At 39.7% G+C, this 24,475-nt stretch overlaps 1 protein-coding gene across 1 annotated transcript in view; it reads left to right on the top strand.

Annotated features, from left to right (window-relative positions):
- The window catches only part of TRPM6 (transient receptor potential cation channel subfamily M member 6), a 147,950-nt gene that overhangs the window by 79,866 nt on the left and 43,609 nt on the right, over positions 1-24,475 (top strand). The window contains exons 21-27 of the mRNA XM_047769235.1: positions 4,974-5,120; positions 8,399-8,527; positions 10,022-10,273; positions 11,424-11,598; positions 12,071-12,185; positions 17,149-17,342; positions 21,110-21,242. Of these exons, the coding sequence (XP_047625191.1) occupies positions 4,974-5,120; positions 8,399-8,527; positions 10,022-10,273; positions 11,424-11,598; positions 12,071-12,185; positions 17,149-17,342; positions 21,110-21,242 (1,145 nt within the window). The remainder of the gene's footprint in view (positions 1-4,973; positions 5,121-8,398; positions 8,528-10,021; positions 10,274-11,423; positions 11,599-12,070; positions 12,186-17,148; positions 17,343-21,109; positions 21,243-24,475) is intronic.

Raw genomic sequence — 24,475 nt, 5'->3', positions numbered from 1 at the left:
TGGTACCGTTAGTAAGTTTATTTTTTATTTTTATTTTTTTTTATTTTCCCACTGTACAGCAAGGGGGTCAGGTTATCCTTACATGTATACATTACAATTACATTTTTCCCCCAGCCTTTCTTCTGTTGCAACATGAGTCTCTAGACAAAGTTCTCAATGCTATTCAGCAGGATCTCCTTGTAAATCTATTCTAAGTTGTGTCTGATAAGCCCAAGCTCCCAATCCCTCCCACTCCCTCCCCCTCCCCCTCCCATCAGGCAGCCACAAGTCTCTTCTCCAAGTCCATGATTTTCTTTTCTGAGGAGATGTTCATTTGTGCTGGATATTAGATTCCAGTTATAAGTGATATCATATGGTATTTGTCTTTGTCTTTCTGGCTCATTTCACTCAGTATGAGATTCTCTAGTTCCATCCATGTTGCTGCAAATGGCATTATGTCATTCTTTTTTATGGCTGAGTAGTATTCCATTGTGTATATATACCACCTCTTCCAAATCCAATCATCTGTCGATGGACATTGGGGTTGTTTCCATGTCCTGGCTATTGTGAATAGTGCTGCAATGAACATGCAGGTGCACGTGTCTCTTTTAAGTAGAGTTTTGTCCGGATAGATGCCCAAGAGTGGGATTGCGGGGTCATATGGAAGTTCTATGTATAGATTTCTAAGGTATCTCCAAACTGTTCTCCATAGTGGCTGTACCAGTTGACATTCCCACCAACAGTGCAGGAGGGTTCCCTTTTCTCCACAGCCCCTCCAGCACTTGTTATTTGTGGATTTCTTAATGATGGCCATTCTGACTGGTGTGAGGTGATATCTCATGGTAGTTTTGATTTGCATTTCTCTTATAATCAGCGATGTTGAGCATTTTTTCATGTGTTTGTTGGCCATCTGTATATCTTCTTTGGAGAAATGTCTCTTCAGGTCTTTTGCCCATTTTTCCATTGATTGATTGGCTTTTTTGCTGTTGGGTTGTATAAGTTGTTTATATATTCTAGAGATTAAGCCCTTGTCGGTTGCATCATTTGAAACTGTTTTTTCCCATTCTGTAAGTTGTCTTTTTGTTTTCTTTTTGGTTTCCTTTGCTGTGCAAAAGCTTTTCAGTTTGATGAGGTCCCATGGGTTTATTTTTGCTCTAATTTCTATTGCTTTGGGAGACTGACCTGAGAAAATATTCATGATGTTGATGTCAGAGAGTGTTTTGCTATGTTTTCTTCTAGGAGTTTGATGGTGTCCTGTCATATATTTAAGTCTTTCACTGAGACATCTTTAGCTAGCATCTTGTCTGATGTGCTTTTGCCCTTCTGAAGTATTTGTTGTATTTAAAAATATTTGCTAAATGGTAAATGAAAAAGAATTAATTATAATTAGCTTGTATGGCTGGTGTCCATGATTGGTGGAGTATCTAGTTGGATTGGTTAATGCCAGATCAGTTGCTGAACATTTTGATTATCATGCCTTTTGGGTAGATACATGTGTTTTTCTCCTTTTCCCTTCCTCCCTCCCTCTCCTCCTTACTTTTCTAAGCCTGATAGTTCTGTTTGGACTTCCCAGAGTCCAAGGTGGCAGGTACATTGTAAGCTCTATAGACTGTGTGAGAAGTTATCCTTTGCAAAGCTGGGCTAGTAAGTTGTCATAATTGTGATTATACTGGCTAGATGATATGCTTATTAAGTTTAGACCATTTCAATTTTTTTTGAGGAAAGAGAAGTAGTGTACTACTGGCCTAACCCCATTAGAGATAGACGGCAATCTTTATATGCGAGACATTCTCTTTGACTTTATGCTTATTTAGATGTTCACATTAAATAGCTTATTTTTTTGTCTTTTTAGGGCTACACCTGCGGCATATGGAAGTTCCCAGGCCTGGGGTAGAATTGGTACTGCAGCTGCCGGCCTACACCACAGCCACAGCAACGCGGGATCTGAGCCTTGACTATGATCTATGTATACTGCAGCTCACAGCAATGCTGAATCCCTGACCCACTGAGTGAAGCCAGGTATTGAACCCACGTCCTCATGGATGCTAGTTGGATTCGTTTCCTCTGAGCCACAAAAAGAACTCCCTGTAATTAGCTCTTTGAAGTGAACAATGAAGAAAGTCATGTATCATCTCTCTGCCTACAAACAAATATGTCAGTATGTCAGCACTTGGTAGCAAATAGTACTTTGGAAATGGATGTAACTTCACTTGTGGCTCTTAGAGGTTCGGTGATCAAGCATTCCATCAAGCCATTATTCTTAAAGGGGAGACTCTTAGGGAAAAGGCTCCTTCCCTGAATGGCAGTTAAGTGTCCTTGTAACATTAAAAAAGTAGTGAGTTCTCACAGTTCCTAGAAAAATTAAATTTTGGCTGTAATATAGTGGTTCTGTTTATGCGAATTACTCAGCCAGGTGGTTTTGACATGGTCATATCAATTCATAGTTCAATGAGTGTTTAATAGCCACCTTCTGTGTGCCAGACAAGTTCTGGGAGCAGTTCACTGACTAAGCAGATGTGGCCCCTGCCACCACTGAGCCTGTGATCAGACATAATTGCCACCATGCCTCACCATTATTCAATTTAAAGCCTTTATGGAAAAAGTGTTTCAAATCTGTTCTGTTATGAATGGATTATAATCATAGTAACAGTGTTCTTATGTCTTTAAATTTAACCTAAAGCAGCAGTCTTGGATTATGTGCTTTGTGTTTAGAATTTGTTAATCGGAAAATAAGGGGTAGAGGCACCATTTGGTGAGACATATAAGATTTCATAATGCTAATTAGGTATAATGTATTTGGTTAGTGAGGAACACACTTGGCATTGTGTATTTGGGGGGAAAACTGAAGGCGGGTGAAACACGGATGCTCTTTTAGAGTGTCTTTGGACTTTGTCATTGTGGTAATAGTGTGATAATAAGTATGGCAACAGCACTGCTGGTAATAGGCCATTATTCTTTTTAAAAATTATTTTTAATTTATAATTAATTAATTAATTGCTTCTTAGGACCATACCCAGGGCATATGGAAGTTTCCAGGCTAGGGACTGAATTGGAGCTACAGCTGCCTGCCTGCACCACGGACACAGCAATGCTGGATCAGAGTCTCATCCATGAGCTACACCACAGCCCATGGAAACACCAGATCCTTAACTCACTGATCGAGGCCAGGAATTGAACCTGCATCCTCATGGATACTAGTTGGATTAATTTTTGCTGAGCCATAAAGGGAATTCCTATTTTTATTTTTAAATTTTTATTCTATGACTATTTTATGTTTAGAAATGCAGAATAGCAGAAGATAAAAAGGGAGGATAAAAAACCTTTGGAGATTTCTTTCTTCAGAAGTATGCAGAAGGGGTTATGAGTAGGATTTTATCACAATTTATTTCTCCTGATCAAGAGCTTCAATAAATGCATCAAATTTTTCTTGAATTTATCTAACTTTATTGAAGCCTTCAGCCATTTGAACTTGTTTAGCAGTAAGCAATTAAACTTTCTCTTGATGTCCTCAGCAATGCCTGTTTTCAGTAATTGCTCAGTTTTAGTGTTTGTAAGCTGCTGCCTTAAAGTATATGCAGTGACAGCAAGAATGCATTGTATTCACCAAGATAAGACAACGTAATTGCATTCCTACTCAGGATTTACAAATGATATCTTTAGTAGTAAGACCTCTTCAACAAAGGTTACAATCATTTAGAGCTGTCTTTAAGAAACACCTTCTATAAACTTGATGCCAGCTATCCTTAACTAAGCTTGGATCTACTTTTACTCCTTGAGATTCATGGTTCTTCTGGACAGGAGTTACCTCATCACTTGCAAGATAAGCTGGATGTTCCTGATTGTCATGGATGACAGAACTATCAATCAGGCACCGAGATAACCCATCTAGATGCCTGAGACTTCAAAAATTATTTTCCTGCAGTTACATGGACAATTCAGGCAAAATTTGATTTATTCTTTGGTGTGGAAATTCTTGGTAGTCATGTGGGCATGGTGCTAAAGAGAGATCTTTTGTAGATAGCTGAAAGAAATGTACTGGTCTGAGAGGCACCAGAGAACATTCTTTTGTTTTCCTTTAATATGACTTGTAAAACATTGCAAAAGCAAAGCATTTCCTGATAAAGCATTAAAGCCTCACAGAAATCTTTGAAGTAGGGTAACATATCTTTTACTTCTCTTTCATCATCCTTGAGTTCCCTGTTCTCAAAAGCAACCAGGCTGCAGGTGCTTTTCCCCCCTTTTTAAAAAGCTCATCTGTGTGGATGCTGTGTAGTTAGATTCATGCCACCACCTCCCTGTCACACAGACACTCATTGGTCACCACCTGCAAGGGTTAACCCCTTAAGGTTGACTTTTGAAAACTGATGGAAGATGCTTCCTCTAGAAAAATGCATGTATTATATAAATACTTGCATATAATTGCAGGGGGTTCAAGGACATCAGAAGCTTGGAGTATATGAACTTCAGTTAAAGAACCTCTGTTATGAGTGAGTGCAGACACTATCAAAGCCAGAATCCTTAAACTAACACTGTGACTGACTTAATTATGACTTGGAAAAGATCTATTATCATATGTGCCCATTTTGTCCTCCTGTGTTATGAAAATAATTATATTTTCCATTATTTGTTTCATGAGGATTTAATGAATATCTTTATGTTCCAAAATTACTGATAAAAGGAGATTTAAGCAGTTCAGGAAGAAGGATAGTTTTAAAATTCTTGGAACTCCTGTTAGTTTGAGTGGGTTTGATTATTGGAGACTTAGCTTGCTTTTCAGAAATACCTTGTACTCCTTGCTGAAAGATTTAGATAATACATGTAACTTACTTTCCTTTTAAGATGAAGGTTATAATTTGGCAGGTGGGTGCCCAATTAATTTCTAACATATTTGTTATGTTTATATATTTATAAAATATATAATACTTTAGATACTTGCAAATGTCAGTATTTTGATCGAGTCTCTGACAATAACTGATTATGTGTTTATTTTACAGAAAGACTGTGATTTAGAAAGGGGTCCTGATGAGAAACCAGATGAAAATCAGCACTTTGACTCAAAGAGTGGACCCCAAAGCCTGCCCTGGACCAGGCGAGTCTACGAGTTCTACAATGCTCCAATTGTCAAGTTTTGGTTTTATACGGTAGGTCTCATTTCAAAAATTGTATATAATATTCAGGATGGTTAATTCCTCATGACAATGTATTGATCATGATATGCCTGATTTACTAACTTATGAGAAATGGAAAAGTGCACTTAAAAAAAGGCGGGGGGGGATGACAAAGGAGGTAGGAAAGAAGATTGGAGGGAGGTGAACAAGGAAAGAGCAGATGTCTCCTACTTTGGAAGTGAAAGCACAAGCATTTTCTTCTTTTTGAGTGCTTACAGTTAGCACAACTGGGACTGAGCATTTGTAACTTTGTGAAACAATAAAATCAACATTAGTGGTTGTAGACTTAAGTGATGGGGTGGATTCTTTTCCCATTTAGGCAAAAAAATCAATAGTTGAATCAATTTTTTCATTGTAGGAGTAATGTATAATAATAGACAAAAATGGCAAGTGTTTGTTTTTTTTGCCTTCAGTAGCATGTGCTTATAAATATGGAGAGGACAATAAAAAATTTAGATTTGAATTGTATGAAGAAATACTAAATTTATTAAAGATGGTAGCAATGAAAGCAATAACTGTACTTTAAGTACATTGACTGCTTTTCACATTTTTTTCCCCACATTTATTTAATAGTATTTATTTTTCGGAGCTCCTGCTGTGGCACAGCGGAAACGAATCCGACTAGGAACCATAAGGTTGCGGGTTCGATCTCTGGCCTCGCTCAGTGGGTTAAGGATCCGGCGTTGCAGACGTGGCTTGGATCTCACATTGCTGTGGCTGTGGTGTAGGCTGGTGGCTGCCGCTCTGATTTGACCCCTAGCCGGGGAACTTCCATATACCATGGGTGTGGCCCTAAAAAAAAAGCAAAAAAAAAAAAAGTATTTATTTTTCTAATGCTTATCTATTGTTAAACTATTCATGGCCAAGACTGTATTTCTAAAACATTTGAAATGTGATTATAAAAAGGACATTTGTCTAAATGTGTTATATTTTAAAATATTTACTTGCCCAACCACACACTTATTTCATATACTTGGTAGATAAGTACCTAGCTCTGAATAACTTGCATCTGTTTTCAAAAATAAAATCTTCCTTCACATGATGAAGTTTCACCATTTTTGTGAATATGCAACAGAAAATACTAGGGACTCTGATAGTAGCTATAAGAGAATTTTAACCATCATTAGGTAAAGAGTATTCAAGCATTTCTTTCCTTAAAAATCTCCAGCTTATGAATTTTTAGAGAGAGGAGCAAAGCTAAGCAAAGAGAACAACAACAAAAATAGCTAAAAAATAGAACTCGTCAGCCTAATCTGCCGGCCACCAGGGATGGTGTTAGAAGTGAGCGCAGACATTTTGGTCACAGCCGTGACATTGCTAGGTTGTAGTACATGTACTTCATTGAAGGAATGTCTCGTTATGAATGCCATGATGGAAAGGCAAAGACATAAACATTTTTGGTTATCTTTTTAAAAGTTGGAAGGAAAAAAAGAGTCAGAAGCAATATCATACATATCTACAATGTTTTGTCTGGCATCCATGAAACCAGTGACAAAAATGAAAAAAGTTTTGGTTTTATATGGTATGATTGCTTGATAGCACAAATTTATTTAAATTATGTTCCTGGAGTTCCTACTGTGGCTCAGTGGAAATAAATTCCGACTATCATCCGTGAGGACGCAGGTTCAATCCCTGGCCTGGCTCAGTGGGCATTGTGACCTGTGATGTAGGTCACAGTCTCGGCTTGGATTTGGTGTTGCTGTGGCTGTGACGTAGGCCTTCAGCTGTATTTCTGGTTTGACCCCTAAACTGGGAACCTCCATATGCCACAGGTGCGGCCCTAAAAAGACTAAATAAATAAATAAATAATGTTCCTAAGGGACCATCAAACATATTCACACTTTGAAACACAGACCTAGAAAAGTATAGAATTAAGAGACTTTACCTTAGCTTTTTTGTATTTTACTAAGCTTCTTTACTCACAGGCAATACTAACACCCATTAAGCCTGCCTGAAATACTACCTATTATATATATAATATAAATATGGTATAGTCAGAACTAAGCCTAGAAGAAGACTTATAAAACTTAGGTAGAGCTCAAAAAGATAGGACAAATAGGGATCCAGGTGAAAATAATATGATTCTTGGGCAAATTAATGCAACACACAAGGCACTTTTCCATTGATCTTGATTTTTTAAAATATTTGTTAAAATGATTTTTATTTTTTGCATTATGGTTGGTTTACAGAGTTATGTCAGTTTCTGCTGTACAGCAAAGTACCCCAGTCACACACAGAAATATATTCTTTTTCTCACAGTTTTGTCCATCATGTTCCATCATAAATGACTAGATGTAGTTCCCTGTGCTATACAGCAGGATCTCATGGCTCATCCAGTCTAATGATGTGAATTTTTAACAAATGTTGATCATTTAGCACTGTGCATTGTCTCTGAAGCCATTTAAAGGATTGCACCATCTTATGAGTTTGTGATCATGGAACTGATAAAGCTCTTCTGGCGTGAAATTTAGTAACATGTGTCACAGGTTTAAAATGTGTGTGTCCAGCTCTTGTACTTCCGGGAATTGTAAGAATAGTTAAGAATGTTAGATAAGACACAGAGCTCTCAGTCACTATGTACCTATGTGTATGTGTTTACCATGTTTCAATTCTTTGAAGAAATGGGAAATCTAGATTTAACATACACAGTGATTAAACATACATTTCTTGAATGCCTTTCATGTGTCAGGCCAAGTGCTGAGAGCTGTAGATAAAAAATCAACAAATAGTCTTTAATTATAAAGACTCAGAGTCAGACCATACTTTTCCTCTAACCAGAACAGTTTAATCTGCATAAAACTCCCAGCAGTAGTAAACACCACAACTTATTAAATTTGAAAACAGGCAGCACCTACTGGCACTGCTCCTTGGGCACTCTTGGGGCATACATTTTCTGTTTACATGTAGGAGAAGGTACGTGATCCCCTCATGGCTTGCTGTTAGCCTGATTGTGCCCATGCCGGAGTATGCAGGGTTCTGAAAATTTTGGTCAAGAGCCAACAAGATGAGAGGTGGCCCCTTCTATGCATTTGAGGACAGAGCTCTTCATTCCTTTTCCCAAGTCCTGGAATAGAAAACTGGATTCTTGTGCTTTCTTTAATATTTGGTCATCAGAGGGTGATTCCAGATATATTTTCGTATTCTCATGTTGATGTTCATGCATGCATTTCAGTTCAGGTGGGTCTGGGTCTGCTTGATGTCTTCCATTACAGCTCTCACTCACGTCCAGGGAATGCGTGTCCCCCTCACAGATGGTGTATTTGGCCTTCCTCATGCTGTTTACTTACACTGTGCTGGTTGAGATGCAGCCCCAGCCCAGCGTGCAAGAGTGGCTTGTTATCATTTACATCTTCACAAACGCCATAGAGAAAGTCAGGGAGGTGAGTTACCTGTCTGCCTTTGTCTTCTCCATAAAGGTGTTCTGGGCAATGGTGACGAAAACGGAGAGTTTGAGGGTGGGCTTGAGATAGGCAATGATCCTGATTTGCATGCTCTAGGAAGGGGATATGGAGGAGAGTTCCTGATCTCAGCCCTTCATTGTTGTCAGATACTTGCTGCTCTTGGAAAGCACTTACTGTTGAGGATAACTTGATGTGTTTGTCAGTCCTAGAGTGATGGTTATCTAGTTGTTATCAGACCCTTCAATGGTTTGATTTCCCAAAAGTGATTTTTTAAAAAGTAAGGTTGATTTTTTTTTTTAAAGCCTAATATTACTTGCACATTATTGGTTTCATTTCACAAAGTGTCACATAAGTGGCTCGGGTTTTTTCATGTGTAAAGAATTCATTGATAGCTTTTGAAAGTTCTTGCTAAACACTTATGAACATTGAAGCTAAAGATCCCTCTGGGGCCAGTAGCCCAAGAAACAAAACAAAGCAAACTTCTCATTTTTAGTTTTCAACGAGTCGCTTAAAAAGGAGTGAATATTGCTATGCAGTTATAACTGTAATCATGTACAGTATGACTTAGACAACTTAAGATATCACTGTATAAATATCTCTAACTTTATGCATTTACATATATTGATCTTGCCTGAGAACTAATATGACTAAGGTTTTTTACCATGTAAACATATTCTTAGTAATTATACCTATATTGCCTGCTAGTTACTCTTGTAGGTTTTTATAGATTGTAGAAAACAGTTGAGCAGAAAAACCTGAATTCTGCCGTTTTTTTATGCTTCAAGGAAAATAGGTTTACTGTCTTACGTTTCAATTTTTCTGGTATTCTGTTGCAGGAGTAATTTCTTAGTTCTAATATCATATTCTGAGTAATTGGTTATCAACTCACTAAATAGCAGCACAAAGACCAGATTACAGGATTCTTTGGTTTCTTGGCTCTAGGCTGTACCTCATGAAATGGAATTGCAGCTATATTCCCTTGCAGTATTATGTTTTAAAATGTCTTGGTGCTTTTCCCTGTGTTAGTTTAGGACTAATGAAAGCTAGAAAAAAAATTTTCTTTTTGTTAAAAAAATTTCTGGGAGTTCCTGTCATGGCTCAGTGGTTGGCGAATCTGACTAGGAACCATGAGGTTGCGGGTTCGATCCCTGGCCTTGTTCAGTGGGTTAAGGATCCGGCGTTGCTGTGAGTTGCTGTCTATTGCAGACAGGACTCAGATCCGGATTGCTGTGGCTGTGGCACAGGCCGGCGGCTACAGCTCCAATTGGACCCCTATCCTGGGAACCTCCATGTGCCGCGGATGCGACCCTAAAAAAAAAAAAAAAAAAAAGACAATAAAATAAAATCCCCTTGTGATCTAAGGTTTGGCAGGATTCAAATTACTCTTTAAATGAATGGTTGATATATGAAAGACCATATTGATGAGACTTGGGTTATACTCTGTTCTTTAGGTTTTTCTCTTTCATCTTTTAGGTCTGTATTTCAGAACCTGAAAAGTTTACTCAAAAGGTGAAGGTATGGATTAGTGAGTACTGGAACCTAATGGAAACTGTGGCTATTGGCCTGTTTTCAGTGGGTTTTGGCCTTAGGTGGGGCGACCCTCCTTTCTACACAGCGGGAAGACTAATATACTCCCTCGACATCATATTCTGGTTCTCACGGCTCCTGGATTTCTTTGCTGTGAATCAACATGCAGGTCCCTATGTGACCATGATTGCAAAAATGGTGAGTGCAGACTGCTGGTATCATTCCTTTTTTTTTTTTTAAGGGCCACATGTACAGCATATGGAAGTTCCCTAGCTTGGGATTAAATTGGAGCTTCCAGCCTATACGACAGCAACAGCCATGCAGGATCTGAGCTGTGTCTGTGACCTGCACCACAGCTCATGGCAACACTGGATCCTTAACCCGCTGAGCTAGGCCAGGGAGTGAACTTGCATCCTCATGGTTACAGGTTGCGTTCGTTACTGTTGAGCCACAGTGGGAACTCCCATGGTGTTCTTTTTAAGAGTTCTACCAAATTTAGTGGTTCACACCTAGCAGATTAGCTTTTGAAATTATCTATAAAAGCACACACTTTATCACTGCTTTCCTTACAACCATAAACTCATATTTAACAGATCACCTTGGATAGCATATTGGGTAATTAGTATACTCAGCTCACCCTTTGGTTAGGTCCAATAACACGGGACTGAATCAAACCCACCCCCAACCAACTCTTAAAAAGTGATTACTGTGGGCCAAAGTCTGTCCTAAGTACTTTGTGTGTATTAACTCATTTAATCTTCAAAACAACTTTATGAAATAGGTACTATTATTACCCACATTTTACATTCAAGGAGATGGAATTTAGGTAAATTTCCCAAAGGCATAAGTCTAGGAGCTGGGATTTGAATCTGATAACCTGACTCTGTCTGCTTTCTGAGCTCACTGTGCAGTTAGGTTAGCCCTGTCCAACTGGCTTTGCACAGGACCTCAAGATCATCTGTTCTTTTCCTTCCAGAATATTCATAGGGAGTGAATGGGCAAGTTCCTGACAAGGAACAGTAGCATTGAAACTAAGGAAGAGGACAGAAAAGGGAGCGACTCTGATTCCAAAGATAGATTTTTCTTACTTTATATTCTTCTCTTAGACCAGCAATGTTTTCTCCAGTCCTGGCGACATTGGTAGTCATTCTGAAGGCTATGGCGAGGTAGCCAGAGCATCTCAGTGACTTCGCAAAAGTTTCTTTCTCCCTCATGCAGAGTTTGATGTGTACTTCTGGGGCTGTCCTCCACCCCCTGTCTCAGTGTAATTATGATGGCTGCAGATGTCTGATGTGTTTTAAATTTCTAAACTGTGTTAAACTTCTGGCTGTGCTGGGCTTTTCTGCAGGCAGCAAACATGTTCTACATTGTGATCATCATGGCCATAGTCCTGCTGAGCTTTGGAGTTGCACGCAAGGCCATCCTTTCGCCCAGGGAGCCTCCTTCTTGGAGCCTCGCTCGAGATATTGTATTTGAGCCCTACTGGATGATTTATGGAGAGGTCTATGCTTCAGATATCGATGGTATGTAGAGGATTCCACCTCAACGCAGAAATCACACCCTTGAGGATACTCAGTGTAAAAAAAAAACCCTGGAAAGCCATCCTCTGAATCTTAAGTATGTCAAGAGTTGGTGCTGGTCTGCTAAGTTTTTTTTTTTTTTTTTCCCCTTTTTCTGCTTTTTAGGGCCGCACCCACAGCATATAGATGTTCCCAGGCGAGGGGTCGAATCCAAGCTGGAGCTGCCAGCCTACACCACAGCCACAGCCACACAAGCCGCTTCTGCCATCTGCAAGCTACACCGCAGCTCACGCAGATCCTTAACCCACTGAGTGAGGCCAGGGATTGAAACTTCGTCCTTATGGAGACTAGTCAGATTTGTTTCCGCTGCTCCACAATGGGAACTCCTAGTCTGCTAAGTTAATGTGCTATTTGTCTAAAGTCACAGGACTGTGATTCACCTTCTCTCTCATTCTTTCAAATTCTTTATTTGTAGTTTGCTCAAGCAACCCCTCCTGCCCTCCTGGTTCTTTTCTTACTCCATTCCTGCAAGCCGTCTACCTCTTCGTGCAATATATCATCATGGTGAACCTGCTGATTGCTTTCTTCAAGTAGGTCATTTTAATCCAATGCAGTTCTTTTATTTAAATCAAAATGGGACAGGTGTTTTGAAAAAGTCACATGAATTGTGAGTATGTTACCTTTGTTTTTTGTGTGTCTCATGTTTTATTACGACGGATTTACAATATGGGCATGGAACTCCTGGTAGGAAGACAGCAGAGTAGTAGAAGAGAAAATAAATAGCATGTAATAAAAGTAGAACGAAAGGAGATTGCACATTGTGATTAAGCAACAATTTAGAATCATGGATAATAACAGCTGATGAGGTTGAAAGTTGGCTAAAGAGTCGATGATAACTTTTCTTCCCTTAACTCTCAGTTTATCTCATTTTCTGTTTTCTTCTCACTTTTCACCTCTCAGTCTCCTTTCTGGATCATCTTCTTCTCTTCAACCTTTTAACACGGGCATGTATCTGGGCCCAGACCTTTTGTTTACATGTTGGTGATCTTGTTCAATTTCCTTGGAATATATATCACATATATGTATCATATATACCCATACATATATATCATATGATATATATATGTATACTGACAAATCCTAACTTATGTCTTCAGCCTGGATCTCTTTCTTGAACCTCTGTCCTGTAGCTCCAACTGCATGGTCTATCACATCAGATGTGTGATAGATTTCTGAACTTTTAAATGCTTAGCTCTCCTCTTTCTCAACATATATTTATTCTACTTGCAGTCTTTCTCAAATCTGTTTATGTCAAATCTTCATCTTTCTTATTTTTCAGACCAAAAGCCTTGGAATCATTATTTATTTATTTTTTTTATGACTGCATCTGTGGCATATGGAGGTTCCCAGACTTAGGGGTTGAATTGGAGCTGGAGCTTCAGGCCTATGTCACAGCCGCAGCAATGCCAGATCTGAGCTGTGTCTGTGACCTATACCACAGGTCATGGCAACACCAGATCCTTAACCCAACCTGTATCCTTATGGATACTAGTTGGGTTTGAACCACTGAGCCATGATACTTCTACCTCTAAACTGTTAGGAATACCTGTTGACTCTGCCTGCAAATAGCTCATCAATCCAATCACCTCTCGCCACCTCACTGCTACTACAAAGCCTCCTAATTTAGCCCTCTGCTTATATCTTTGGCTCCTACAGTCTGTGCTCAACCCTACTGAGCTCTATTGACACTTGAGATTTTTTTAAGTTACTTAATCAGTCTATTCCCTAGTAACCCTTTAAAAGCATATGTCAGATGATGTCATTCATCTGCTCCAAATCCTTCAATGATTCCCCATTTCCTTCAGGGTAACAGAGTTTCTGCAGTGATCAAAGGGCCTCACATTTGCCTTCCCTGCTGCTTCTCCTATCAGCCATCATTTTGCTTTTACCCTAATTCATTCCTCTCCAGCCACACTGGTCCCTCAGTTTTTCAGATAACACAGGGGTGTTTGCTATTCCTTCTGCCTGGAATTCCCTTCCCCAGATATCGGGGTGGGGGAGATTCCCTTATCCCCTTCATGTCTCTCTCAAACATGCCCTCTTTAATTAGCCCAAACCTAAGGATGTTATTTAAAAGTGCAGCCCTCTTTCTTTCGACCATCTCCTTGGGTGCCTGGTCTCCCTTACTCTTCTTTCTTTATACTAGCCGTTTATATAATATATACAAATATATTTTATAATTTATGTGTTTGTGTGTGTGTGTGTGTATATATATATATTCATATTCTTTATCTGTCTCTTCTCCCAGAATAGAAACTCCACAAGTATATGTTTGTTTGTTTTGTTTTTTTTGGCCCATGAATTTATCTCATACACTGGAGAGAGTGCCTGGCACATAACTTGTTTAATGGATGAAAGAAACCAAGTTGTAGGAAAAAAGCTAGTATTTTCTGAATGCCTCTTTTATGCCAGGCAGTTTTCTAGGTATTTGACTCATTGGTTATCTCACTGAAGACAGAAAGATAAAAGGGAAATCAGTGCATAGAATCTAAAGCAAATAGAGAAGGCTGGAGGAAGGCAAAATAAATCCGAATACTTAAAAAAAAGACTTGTTGCATATAAATAGCAAGACATAACTTTTTGCTTGTTATGTGATTATATGATAGCTATCATCTCCCTTTAGCCTCACCATTTTATGAACTTATAGCATTTGCTAGTTTTTTGGGTTTTTTTTTTTGTCTTTTTAGGGCTGCACCCATGGCATATGGAGGTTCCCTGGCTAGGGGTCCAATTGGAGCTGTAGCCACCAGCCTACACCACAGCCACAGCAACACAGGATCTGAGTCATGTCTCTGACCTACACCACAGCTCACAGGAATGCCATATCCTTAACCCACTGAGCAAGGCCAGGGATCAAACCTACATCCTCATGGATACTAGTGGGATTCATTAACTCCTGAGCCACCACAGGAACTCCACTAGTTTTTTTTGTTTGTTTGTTTGTTTTTGGTTTTTTTTTTTTTTGACATTTCAAATAAGAATATGAGATTTTTGTTTCTCAAAAATGTCTGGTGTCCAAAGGGGTTTAGAAATCCTCACATACGCCAGTCTTCTCATTGAGATGAGCACACTGAGGACTGAATAGGCTGAGGAACCCCATATCTGAGTTGTCCAAGGGCTCCTTTTAATCATTACAGAGAACCTGAACTACACTGTGACGGTCGCCACCCACTGGTGGACAGCCTGTAGTCACACTTAGAGTGGCTGCAACAAGTAATCTTGGTGCTTCTCCAACTTGATTGTGCAGAGTTACCTGGAGGACTCCCTCAGACACAGATTGCTGATTCAGTACTGGGCCAGAGCCCAAGAATTTGTGTTTCTGACCTGTCCTCAGGTGATGATACTAGGTGCTGCTGGCTCAGTGACCACACTTTGAGAACTCCTGTTAAACCCAGTTATCTGCATTTCCCTCATTTATTTTACAGGCTCTGTAAACTTCTGTCTTCCTCTTATACTAACCTGGCTTTCTCCAGGATAGTTTGAATTCCTTCTCTTCATCATTACTACAGTTTAGGGTTGCCTGTATTTTTACTTGCCAAATTTGGCTGTCCTTCTCGAGTACTTTTTTGATGTATTTCTCTAAAAAAATGAAATTGCATGTGAGCCCAAGCACAACATTAAGATGGATCTTTGTCTTTCTGGCTCATTTCACTCAGGATGAGATTCTCTAGTTCCATCCATGTTGCTGCAAATGGCATTATGTCATTCTTTTTTATGGCTGAGTAGTATTCCATTGTGTATATATACCACCTCTTCCGAATCCACTCATCTGTGGATGGACATTTGGGTTGTTTCCATGTCCTGGCTATTGTGAATAGTGCTGCAATGAACATGCGGGTGCACGTGTCTCTTTTAAGTAGAGTTTTGTCCGGATGGATGCCCAAGAGTGGGATTGCAGGGTCATATGGAAGTTCTATGTATAGATTTCTAAGGTATCTCCAAACTGTTCTCCATAGTGGCTGTACCCGTTTGCATTCCCACCAACAGTGCAGGAGGGTTCCCTTTTCTCCACAGCCCCTCCAGCACTTGTTATTTTTGGATTTCTTAATGATGGCCATTCTGACTGGTGTGAGGTGATATCTCATGGTAGTTTTGATTTGCATTTCTCTTATAATCAGCGATGTTGAGCATTTTTTCATGTGTTTGTTGGCCGTCTGTATATCTTCTTTGGAGAAATGTCTCTTCAGGTCTTTTGCCCATTTTTCCATTGATTGGCTTTTTTGCTGCTGGGTTGTATAAGTTGTTTATATATTCTAGAGATTAAGCCCTTGTCGGTTGCATCATTTGAAACTGTTTTTTCCCATTCTGTAAGTTGTCTTTTTGTTTTCTTTTGGGTTTCCTTTGGTGTGCAAAAGCTTTTCAGTTTGATGAGGTCCCATGGGTTTATATGACATAATGCCATTTGCAGCAACATGGATGGAGCTAGAGAATCTCATAATGAGTGAAATGAACCAGAAAGACAAAGACAAATACCATATGATATCACTTATAACTGGAATCTAATATCCAGCACAAATGAACATCTCCTCAGAAGAGAAAATCATGGACTTGGAGAAGAGACTTGTGGCTGCCTGATGGGAGGGGGAGGGGGAGGGAGTGGGAGGGATCGGGAGCTTGGGCTTATCAGACACAACTTAGAATAGATTTAGAAGGAGATCCTGCTGAATAGCATTGAGAACTTTGTCTAGATACTCATATTGCAACAGAACAAAGGGTGGGGAAAAAATGTAATTGTAATGTAGACATGTAAGGATAACTTGATCCCCTTGCTGTACAGTGGAAAAAAAAAAAAAGATGGATCTTCCATTGTGCCCTCCACACTAATATCATGCTATAGACTTAAATAAAGATGATACGTTGTTTTAAAATTTGTGCCACTGACCACAACTTTCATCACAAGTTCTGTAATATCAGCATATTTACTCCACTAGGGAATTGCTTTTATTGTAAAGTTATACAAATAATTTATGCAGCTTCTGAATTGAAGCTCTGCTTGTGGAGTTATTTTAGGATGAATTGATTCTTCTTTCCTGTCTCTTCTCCTTCATTAATATTTTTTTCACTTGAGTATTTTAACTGGTATTTCTCACATATGACATTAGGAGACTCTCTGCATAAGGTTGATGATAGAGAGGAACATTAAATCTGTTTACCCCGAATGATGAATTATGGACTGAAAAGTTCTTATGTGAGAAGAGTTGGTGAATCAAGAATATGTTATGTTCTGAAGGACAGTTTATGTTCTTCATCGCACTGAAAACGTTAGCAACTTCTTTCTGGTAGTAATTTCTACCTTTTGCTTATTCTCATTATCATATTGTATTATAGAAGGTGATTAATGTCTGGTAGAAGAAGAATCATAAATGCAATATTATTTTTATCATCTGACTGCTGGTCATGTCAAGTGAACCACTCATAGAGGTTGGAAAAAAAGAGTCTGATATTTCAGGATTCCATATTAAAGCACTGTTCCTCTCTTACTGCAACTTCCAGTAATGTTTACATAGAAATGAAGTCCATTTCGAATAATCTGTGGAAATATAATCGCTATCGCTACATCATGACCTACCACGAGAAGCCGTGGCTGCCCCCACCTTTTATCCTGCTGAGTCACATTGGTCTCCTGCTTCGGCGTCTTTGCCATCACCAAGCTCCAAATGACCAAGAAGAGGGTGATGTTGGATTAAGTAAGTTTTCATTGGTGGGGCAGGAGGAAAAGAGCAAATCGTGGAGATTCAATGTGAAGACACCTGGAACATTGTCGATTAAATTCAGGGCACAGGATGAAAGGCTCTGGGAGTTAACCGACAAGAGAGTATCAGCTGAGGACCTGGGTCTGAGTAAATACATTGAGCTCATTATGTGCTTGTAGTTCCTTTTGCTAAGAGTAACTGATACTTTGAAAGGGCCATGTAGGAATAGAATCTCTGCTTGAATGTGAAAAGGTTGTGTGTTACCTGGAAAACCTGTATCTGCTTAGCTGGAAAGTCATTAGAATAACTCCTAGAGAGTAGTCACAGTGACCCATCGTTATTTCCCTGTTGTTGAAGATGGGATCCAAATAGAAAGGCTGCAGAAGGTCTTGTGGACTAAGAGAAATAAATAAGCCAGATTTTACTTTAACTTATTCACCAGAGTCGCAGATCTCTGGCTCTCTATTCTACTGAGTATGGAAGGGATTCTTTATAGATGTTTTATGTATTTATTTATTGTTTGCTTTTTAGGGCCACACCTGAGGCGTATGGAAGTTCTCAGGCTAGGGGTCCAATCAGAGCTACAGGTGCTGGCCTACACCATAGCCACAGCAATGCTGGATGTGAGCTGCATCTGCAACCTACACTGCAGCTCAAGGCAATGCTGGATCCTTAACCCACTGAGCGAGGCCAGGCATCGAACCTGCATCCTCATGGATCCTAGTCGGTTTTGTTAACCGCTGAGCCACAAAGGAAACTCCCAGATGTTTCGTATTTTTAACAACTTCAACATAAGATGCAGAAATGTGGATTCTCTCTCCTTTTTTTTTGGCAATGACTAACTTGACATATTTCAAGATTTTTCATAGTTCATTTTGCTTATCCATATCTTGACTGCACAGTATGATTGTCATACTAATTGTCAGAAGAGAACATTCCTTCTTGTGGTTTACAGATCTGTTGTAGCTCTTCTCAAGCAGTTCTACAGTTGGTACTAGGCCAATATCTAGATAATTCATAGATATAGAGAAAATATGTGGCATAAATCTACAATCCTTTACTTAATCCCCAAATCTGAAATACTTCTGAAAATGGAAGTATTTTTCTTCATCAGTTAGAGAAAGACTCATTTGGACAGAATGGGACTAATGTGAAGCCATTTATCCTTTGTAGCATGAATATTCATTGATTTTGCTGCAGAAATAATGTTTAATTTCAGGGTATTGTCCTAGCTCCAACTAGGGATTTTACTTCATTCATGGCGTATGCAGTATGTTACAATTACAAAACTAGAAAACTTCTGAACTCTGAAACAGCACTCTTCTAGGAGTTTCAGATAAGGGACTGTGGATATTTATACATTTATATGAGCCCTTAGGAGGACAAGAGTTATCACAAGGTTGGCAGGGTGACAAGCTTTTGCTCCTGCTGGAGGTTGACTCTGTAAAATATTTTTCTTGAGTCACTTTGATGATTTATTTTTCTTTTCTGGTCCTTTTTCTGAAGAGACTCAGCCTTTCTAAGGAAGTCAAAGCACCACTGGAGTTAATTTACAGCCTTATATATTGTAATTTTCAGGCTTCTAATCGAGTGCCATCCCACTCGATGTAATCTAAGAGGAGAGTGTGAACCACTTGATAGATCGTGGAATTAACTAGGATTTCCAAATTTCCTAGCACCATTCCAAAGAACCTTTCCTGGGCTTACCTTGATCTTGCTTATAGGATGATTCTGATATAAAACTTGAGGATGTATTCTGACAGATAATGGTGCATTCACCATGAACTCTGGGAAATTTTTTTTTTCACCACTTTCTCACTAGTTTTATTTATTTATTTATTTATGTTTATTTTTTCCCACTGTACAGCATGGGGACCAGGTTACACATATATGTATACATTGTCGTGTTGTGATGTAAGTATCTAGACATAGTTCTCAACGCTACACAGCAGGATCTCATTGTAAATCCATTCCAAGAGCAATAGTTTGCATCCGTTAATCCCAAGCTCCCGATCCCTCCCACTCCCCTCCTCTTCCCCCAGGCAGCCACAAGTCTATCCTTCAAGTCGAAGATTTTCTGGGAAATTCTCGAGTTCTAATGAGACTGCTTTCCATTCTGTTTATTGAAGATCAAGGTGTTGGCACGTGGGGCAGCAGTGCCACCTGGTGGAGAATCATAAGAACACACCACATACTGCAAGGAGCACCTGTCACTGGAATTGTTCTCTGCATTGCTTTCAGGAATCCACAGAAGGCTCAAACCACAATTCTAAGCCTCCTTGTTTATAGGGGATTTTTTTTAATGGTCACACTCATGGCATATGTATTAAGTTCCCAGGCCAGAGATTAAATCCCAGCCACAGCTGTGGACTGCCACTGCAGTCAAATTCTTAATCCAGTGTGCCACAGCAGGAACTGCTATAAGATTCTTTAATGCAGATAGACATTTGGGGTTGAGTGGGTATGGGGGGAATACTGGATTCTTTTTTGTACCTGAAAGATTCTTCCACACCACAAAAATCCAAAAACATGGTATATGTGAGTTGTGAACACCCTTTTCTGACTGAATATTTTCTTTTAGTCACCTTTTAAAATTGAAAATTAATATTTTACCTTCAAGTTTATTGAAAAACAACAGACTGTTTGCATTTCTGAACTCTAATGGTTCTCCCCCCGCCCACTCCCCCTGCCAATTTAGGTGAAATAATTAAAGGATGAGAACATTATGATTTTATCATTTTTGCTACAGCATTTTTATATTTCACAAGTTTTAGAAACTTAGAAGATAATGTATTTTTCTATTAGGTTAGAGTGAGAGCCAAGGTGGTAGATCAAATGTGATTCCTGAAGTTTGGTGTAAAATTGCATTAGTTTCATAACATAATGAAATGGTATGTCTATTATTATGATTATTATTGTCTTTTTAGGGCCGCATCCGAGGCATATGGAGGTTTCTAGGCTAGGAGTCCAGTCAGAACTGTAGCTGCCAGCCTATACCACAGCCACAGCAACTCGGGATCTGAGCCTCATCTGCAATCTACCCCACAGCTCACGGTAATGCCGGACCCTTAACCCACTGTGTGCCAGGGATTGAACTCTCATCCTCATGGATGCTAGTTGGGTTCACTAACCGCTGAGCCATGATGGGAACTCCGAAATTATGTGTCTTTTAATTAATTAATTATAATTATCAAGGAAGATGTATAGCCTTGATTAGCCCTGGACTGGTGATAATGTCTCTTCTTCCAATAGAAGAGCCTCGTATATACAAACTCAGTGTATATATAAATTCAGTGCAACGAGGTAAAACTCTCTTATAGTTACTGGATTACTTTCAACAGACTTTATTTCTTCTAACCTTGATTTTAACCTATAGGTTACTTATGGTAATTTTGACCAACTGTTGGTCAGCAGTTGATGGGGGGGCTGCTATATGCCAATAAATAGGGTGAATTTTATGTGTAAAATGTTCTAAATTATGAAGATATTGAAGGTAAAATAACTTTTTCACATGAATCACCTTTAGATTCCCACATCAGTTTGTAGAAGGACCCATGCTGGTGTTTCTGGTTGTTTCTAGATAGTGGTTTTCCACTAATATTAGGAACACAGTGTGACAAGGCAGCAAACTCTTATCATACAAGTTATATATAGTTTTATCCATTTTCAACACAAGCGGAAGAAACCTCACTCAGACATTGTATCAGCTTCCTATGGAGGATGAATAATGATACTTTTATGTACTATACTTATTTCCATAGAACTCTACCTGAGTAAGGAGGATCTGAAAAAACTTCATGATTTTGAAGAACAGTGTGTGGAAAAATACTTCCATGAGAAGATGGAAGGTCTGAATTGTAGCTGTGAGGAACGTATCCGAGTGACATCAGAAAGGTAAAAGTTATATATGCATTTCTTTCCTTCCTTTTTATGGCTGCACCCACTGCATGTGGAAGTTCCCTGGCTAGGACTTGCATAGGAGCTGCAACTGCTGGCTTACCCCACAGCTACAGCAACATGTGGTCTGAGCCTCGTCTATAACCTACACCACAGCTTTCAGCAATGCCGGATCCTTAACCCACTGAGTGAAGCCAGGAGCGAACCCACATCCTTACAGAGACTACTTTGGGTTCTTAACCCACTGAGTCCCAATGGGAACTCCTACATGTGTATTTTCACCCCTAAACTGCTACCTAACCCTGATTATACTAGTATGTCTCCAAAAAGCAGAAAGACCTGCTTTTATAACTCAAGAGTTTTTGGTTCTCTAAAATTTTCTCTAAAAGAATATAATAGCCATGTAATCAGGGCACATTTATAGGGCATCTACTATGTTCCAGGAGTCTTCTAAGTTATTGGAAATAAAAGGTGATTAAGAGAGACCAGGGGCCATTCCTTCCTAGGATTTATATTCTGGTTCATGCCTGTGGAGAGGTGAGAGGGGTAGAAAACAAAAAAGAAATACGTAATTTAATGTCAGTAAATGAACAGTGAAGAAAAAAGTAGCATGAGGGATGGAGCATGAAGGTAGCAAATGTTCTGCTGGAGTTGGGTGTTGGGTTGGACCGTTTTGGGAGCCTGGTGCAGGAAGGGCACTCTGAGGCATTTGAGAAGAAGGGGCCTGAGGGAGGTGGGATGGTGCACCTGGTTGAAGGAGACCCCACAGAGCTGCTTAACCCCTTCCACCACGTGAGGATACAATGACAAGTTTGCAACCCAAAAAGGGCCCTCACATGACCATCTTATCCTGATCTCAGACTTTCAGCATCCAGAACTCTGAGCAACTACTGCCTGCTGCTTATAAGCTACCCAGTCTGGGGCATTTTGTTACACCAGCCCACATGGGCTGACATGCTCCTTTTTTAAAAAATTTTTTTGCTTTATAAGGCTTCACCCACATTTGTGTAAATATGTGTTTGGGATTGAATTTCAGATGTTTTATACTGAGACAATGCTGAATATTAAATAATGACTTGTGAACCCACAAAATTCTGTTTTACCTAAATGTCTTTAGGCCGAAACTCTGTGAGCTTCTCTTTTTCCCTTCCACACATTTTGTCTTCTTTGTGGCTGTGCTCATTGAGTGCTGTGGGCCAGCTGTTTCTGTTTTGTATGAAACATATACCCAGATAGGCAAACTCCTAAACATCCAGAGCCAGGATGAAGTTCTGCTTGTGCAGTTACTAGCTTTATTCTGGGCCTTGTTTTCTTGCCAGTAAAATGAACATAACAATTGTGTGGACCCCATGGGGTAATCCAGATGAACTGTGTGGCAGAGCCTGCTGATAAATAGTAAGAGTGCAGTGAAGGTCACCTATTATTATGTAAAATTAGGCTCCAAAACCTGTGAGTATAGTTTCTTCTAAAATGCAAATTTCCCTTCCAAACATTAAGAAAAAGAAGGTAAAGAGATAAGATGGATTGAGATGGGCATCCTTGCCCCTAAGGATTATAAACCGGGACAAGGTCATGGAGAGCCCTTTCCTTTACATTATACACTAAGGAAAAATTGTAGATGGTCAGAAAGATTTACCTTCTAGGAAGTAACCATATGGATTTGAGGAGTCAGAATTGGAACTAGGGAGACAGCTTGAGAGATCGATAGAGCAGACGGATGACCCTCAAGGACTAGCAGCATTTAAAAGAACATCTCAGGAGTTCCCTTTGTGGCTCAGCGGTTAACAAGCCTGACTAGGATCCATGAGGATGTGGGTTCAATCCCTGGCCTTGCTCAGTGGGTTAAGGGTCTGGTGTTGCCGTGAGCTGTGGTGTAGGTCACAGACACGGCTCAGATCTGGCGTTGCTGTGGCGTAGGTCGGCAGCTACAGCTTTGATTCAACCCCTAGCCTGGGAAGTTCCATATGCTGTGGGTGAGGCCTTATAAAGCAAAAAAATTAAAAAAAAAAAAAAAAAAAAAAGGAGCATGTCAGCCCATGTGGGCTGGTGTAACAAAATGCCCCAGACTGGGTAGCTTATAAGCAGCAGGCAATAGTTGCTCAGAGTTCTGGATGCTGAAAGTCTGAGATCAGGGTGAGGGCCCTTTTTGGGTTGCAAATTTGTCATTGTATCCTCACGTGGTGGAAGGGGTTAAGCAGCTCTGTGGGGTCTCTTTTTTAAAAATAGAGAACTAGTCCCACTCCTCAGGGCTCCATTCCCATAACCTAGTCACCTCCTAAATGCCCCCCACCTGCTAATACCATCACCTTTTCAGGTTAGGATTTTAACATATGAATTTGGGTTGGTGTTGGGGACATAGCAGAGGTGAAGAAGAGAGGCATATTTTGAGAGGACAATTCATGAGGTAAGTTGGGGATTGGTTGTAGAGCTAAGGGAGAGAGCCGAGAGCCCAGGATGACTCATGTCTGTAGCAGGGTAATTAGGTGAAAGGTGATCCTTTGGAGATAATGAGGTACAAAATGCACAGCAGTAAGGTTTGGATTTGTTGAGCTTGAGATTCTAGTGGCATATTTAACCAGAGATATCTGGAAGCCTTTCTGTATATGAATCTGAAGCTCTTGGGTCAATTTTGAGCAGGACAAGGAGATGTGGGAGTCATCTGCCTGTTGTAGGAAAATAAAACCAAGACAGAGGAAGGGATTATGCCCAGGAAGCAAGTGGAGTGGGAAGCCTGGGTGGGCTGGGGCAGGGGGCCTCACCCTGAGAGATGTCCACACCTGTAAAATGGACAGAGGAAGAGGAACTCTGGAGAAGGGAAAGAATTGATTTGAAGAATATAGGAAAAGCTAGGAGAAGTAGTAGCATGGGTTAAATGAATACAGAGGAAAAACTTGAGAACCAGACATTTAGAAAAAAGTAATTCAGTAATAATAATAGTCAACCTAACGTCAATAATACTCATACACTATCTTACTCATCTTGGATTTTTGTTTTAGGATTTGAGTAGAAAAGGATTAGATGGTAGATGGAGTATGTACCTTCTGAAAAAGATTCTAGATGCTTTCAAGGACTCTAGAATATGATGAAGCCCCCATGTAAATGCAAAACACACTCCATCAGTGTTCCTTTTTTTTTTTTTTAGGGCCTCACCCTTGGCATATGGAAGTTCTCAGGCTAGGGGTCGAATCAGAGCTACAGCTGCTGGCCTACACCACAGCCATAGTAACTCA

Source organism: Phacochoerus africanus, chromosome 2, assembly GCF_016906955.1.
Source record: "Phacochoerus africanus isolate WHEZ1 chromosome 2, ROS_Pafr_v1, whole genome shotgun sequence".
In the NCBI taxonomy this organism is placed as follows: domain Eukaryota; kingdom Metazoa; phylum Chordata; class Mammalia; order Artiodactyla; family Suidae; genus Phacochoerus; species Phacochoerus africanus.
Note: the sequence above shows the minus strand (reverse complement) of the source record. Positions and strands in the feature narration are given on the sequence as shown.